Source organism: Leopardus geoffroyi, chromosome D1, assembly GCF_018350155.1.
Source record: "Leopardus geoffroyi isolate Oge1 chromosome D1, O.geoffroyi_Oge1_pat1.0, whole genome shotgun sequence".
In the NCBI taxonomy this organism is placed as follows: domain Eukaryota; kingdom Metazoa; phylum Chordata; class Mammalia; order Carnivora; family Felidae; genus Leopardus; species Leopardus geoffroyi.
In genome coordinates, this window is record NC_059329.1 from 101,438,304 (window position 1) to 101,442,542 (window position 4,239).

Consider the following 4,239-nt stretch of genomic DNA (forward strand, 5'->3'; position numbering starts at 1 on the left):
GTTAGATGTCTCAGAAATTGACCTGTTAATATTGAGGAGTTTTTTGTTTTGTTTTATTTTGTTTGTTTTTTTTAAGGGATGTTTTTCTTACAATATGGGGTCCTTGCCTTATGTTCTAGAATCTGAAATATATTGTTATCCAGGGTCCATGTCTTAAACTTTCTGTTAAACCAACATTCCCATGAGGCTTTCCAAGGGGGCTTAATTTCTCCAGGGTTCTTATGATGCATAATGCCAGTTTACATCAAAGTCCCTGATGGGACTTCGATTCAACCCAAGTCTCTCATCAGGCTGACTTTTCACAGTTGTGAGAACTGAATTTCCTGTGGACTGTGATTGTTAACTAAGACCATTCAGTTTTCTAAAGATGCTAGTAGATTGAATGCATATATTCGGGTTGTTATCATTGCCCTCTTGTTCCCTCCAGGGCCCCCACTGGGGAGACACACAGATGGCCAACAGAAATGTCAGTGTGGTAACTGAATTCATCCTCCTTGGGCTGACCGATAACCCTGAACTGAATACTGTCCTTTTTGTGCTGTTTCTCTCCATTTATTTTGTCACCGTGGTGGGCAATGTTTGGATTATAGCAATAATCTGGGCTAGTACCCAGCTCCATTCCCCCAAATACTTTTTCCTTTGCCAGCTGGCTTTCTTGGATTTCTGCTATTCATCAGTCTTTATTCCTAAAATGTTGGTGAATTACCTAGCAGGACAGAAAGTCATCTCCTATCACGGTTGCCTCCTTCAGTATTCCTTTGTCAGCATGATCCTGACCACTGAATGTTTCCTGCTGGCGGCCATGGCCTATGACCGCTATGTCGCCATTTGCCGCCCGCTTCACTACAAAGGCCTCATGACCCCCATGTTCTGCACCCACTTGGTGGCTGCTTGCTACCTGCTAGGTTCTGCCAGCTCACTCACCCACCTGAGAGGCTTGCTCAGCCTGTCTTTCTGTGGGCCCAACATCATCAACCATTACTTCTGTGACATCCCACTGCTCTTTCAACTGTCCTGTTCGGACACCCAACACAACAAGATTTTATTTACCGTCCTCTCTGGAATGACATCGGTGACCACCTTCCTGATGGTGGTTGGTTCCTATGTGGGAATCCTGCTCACTGTCCTGAAGTCACCCTCTACAAGGAGCAGATATAAAGCGTTCTCCACGTGTGTATCTCACCTAACAGTAGTGACTCTCTTCTACGGAACAGTGATATTTACCTATCTGGGAAGCAGTTCCAGCTACGCACCAGATAGAGCCAAAATCCTGTCCATGTTTTACACCCTTTTGCTGCCAATTCTAAATTTCCTGATATACAGTGTGAGAAACACAGAGGCCAACGAAGCAATGAAAAGAATTATTGTGAGAAAAATATTTGCTCTCTGACTATGAATTTTTAAGAAGTGACATTTAAGGAATGTTTATTGATTCTATAGGCAGGTGCATTGTTTAATACCTGTGAGACTTGTTGGAGGAAAAAAAAATGGTGTTTTCAAAGTATATATTCATTATTGGCTTTTGGAAACACACAGACATATTATATATGTATTATGTATCATGCACATATGAACATATACATATGCAATACATTCTGTCTGGTAAGGGAGACATTTCCTCTGTCCTCTTAGGTTTACTGTTTGAGGACCTGTGAACTAAACTGACAGACGACAGACTATCAGGTGAATAGACAAAGTTTCCTCGTATGTATATAAGATGCACACACAAAAAACTGGCTTGCTCAGTAATTAGAGGTGGGGTTTATATACTTAATTTAGCAGAGGAAACACTTCTATGGGAAGAATAAAATGGCTTTTGAGGGAAAAAATGAGAGATAAATTTTGTGATATTGTTTATCAAGGGGCAAGTGGTCTCCTCTGTCTTCTTTCTTGTCAGAACCCCCCCCGCCTTGGGAGAGAGCAGTTATAGGCAGCCTCACTCTCAAAATTCCTGCCTTAAATCAGATAAGGGAAATTCTGCAAAAGCCTCTTTGTGCATCTATTGAATCCTAAGTGTCTCCAGTTTAAAATAAGTTTATGTCACTATTTAATTTGGATCCCTTACATTCCCAAATTATTATTTTTTTAATTTTTAATGTTTTTTTTAAATTTATTATTGAGAGAGAAAGAGAGAGCATGAGCAGGGAGGGGCAGAGAGAGACAGAGACACAGAATCCAAAGCAGGGTCCAGGCTCCCAGCTGTCAGAGCAGAGCCAGACGCGGGGCTCTAACTCACCAGCTATGAGATCATGACCTGAGCCAAAGTTGGACACTTAACCGACTGAGCCACCCAGACGCCCCTCCCAAATTATTATTTTGAATCTCTACTAACTCAGTAAAATCCATTGCAAAGAATGCCGGAGACTTCCTTATTCTTTACGACTCTAGAGGAGCTGCCCTGTTTTACAGATGAGACGACAAAGGACCAATGGAGTTGAAAGCTCACCCAAGCTCGGACAAGATGAACATTTGAGACGTAGAATCCAAGCACACAAGCATGCATGGTGCCAGGGTGGCTTAGTCCATTGAAAGTCCCACTCTTGATTTCACCACAGCTCCTGGGAGTCAACCCTGTGTCGGGCCTCCATGCTGAGTGTGGAGCCTGCTTAGGATTCTCTCTCTCCCTCAGACCCTCTCCTCCTCTCTTCTCTCTCTCTCTTTCTCCCTAATTAAAAAAAAATCAAGTATACATACATCCATATACTTGTACACAGGCCTCCTCCCATTTTACATAAACAAATAGAAGTTCCTATATGCATTTTGTACGCCATTTTTGCCTAGAACCATTACAATTTGAATATTTACCTTAAAAAATAATTCCACAGGTGGGGCTCCTGGGTGGCTCAGTCGGTTAGGTGTCCGACTTCAGCTCAGGTCATGATCTCACAGTCTGTGAGTTTGAGCCCTGCATCAGGCTCTGTGCTGACAGCTCAGAGCCTGGAGCCTGCTTCAGATTCTGTGTCTCCCTCTCTCTGCCCCTCCCCCGCTTATGCCTCTGTCTCTCTCTCTCTCAAAAGTAAATAAACGTTAAAATGACAAAAAAAAATAATAATTCCACAGACTTCTTTTTTATGGCAATTCCATTTCTCCCAGTTGTTTAAAAGAAGTACCAAAATGGCAATGCAAAGAGATTCTGTCATATCAGAGTACATTGGATTCACTTAAAATCAGCCCTTAGGAAACTTCCACAAAAGAGTACAGCCACTTGAAAATGCTGATAGTTTTTTAAACAAAATGACTGTTGGTATTATGTGTGTTCCTCATTGCATATAGTGTTTATTGTTCTGCTTCCTCAGACATGGATCAGAAACTGTCTGGTATCATTGTTAAAACAACAATTGCTAAGAAAGCAAGCATAACTTTGGTTAACGGCACTTTCGCAGTATGTAGCTAACAATGGTTTTGAGTTTATAAGAATGTTTATCAAATGGAATGATATTTAGCTCATGCCAGTAAATTTTTCCTGCTAAAACCTATTAACTTATGGAGTTTTTTTTTCTTATTTCTGAATAGTCAAATTTAGGTAAATATGTAATATAATGTGTTAAAGCAAATTTTATTTTACTGCTTCTATATGGCCCATATTTCTTTCCAGAATAATCCCACTGTCATATATTTTAACATAATAGCTATTAATTTTCCAAAATATAAGTGATCACTGTTGTTGTTATAAATAAACTTCCAATAAGGATGCCTGAGTGGCTCAGTTGGATAAGTGTCAGACTCTTGATTTTGGCTCAGGTCATGATCTCGCGGTTCCTGAGCTGGGACCCTGCACTGGGCTCTACACTGTCAGTGCCTGGGATTCTCCCTCTCTCACTCTCTCTCTGCCCCTCCCCTGTTCACTCTCTACCTCAAAAATAAATAAATAAACCTTAAAAAAATCAAACTTCCAATTGTAAAACTATTACCTAGGAAGGAAGACTTTAGGCAATGGCAAGCAGTTTTCTGGATATCCCATAATCACAGACTAAAATTTTTTTTTAACTTTTTTTTTTAACGTTTATTTATTTTTGAGACAGAGAGAGACAGAGCATGAACAGGGGACAGGCAGAGAGAGAGGGAGACACAGAATCTGAAACAGGGTCCAGGCTCTGAGCGGTCAGCACAGAGCCCGACGCAGGGCTCGAACTCACAGACCATGAGATCATGACCTGAGCCGAAGTCGGCCACTTAACTGACTGAGCCACCCAGGCGCCCCATCACAGACTAAAATTTAATTCAATGTTGGCCCTACTA

General features: G+C 41.3%; 1 protein-coding gene across 1 annotated transcript; it reads left to right on the forward strand.

The window, feature by feature from the left end:
* Nucleotides 1-342: 342 nt before the first annotated feature.
* LOC123600518 (olfactory receptor 1052-like) lies at nucleotides 343-1,390 on the forward strand. The gene has a single exon (XM_045482554.1). It carries the CDS (start codon nucleotides 383-385, stop codon nucleotides 1,388-1,390), a length of 1,008 nt encoding a protein of 335 aa, XP_045338510.1. The 5' UTR covers nucleotides 343-382.
* The last annotated feature ends 2,849 nt before the right edge of the window (nucleotides 1,391-4,239 follow it).

Coding starts and splice junctions, on each gene's coding strand:
- LOC123600518 (XM_045482554.1), top strand. CDS start 383: ATGCATATATTCGGGTTGTTATCATTGCCCTCTTGTTCCCTCCAGGGC.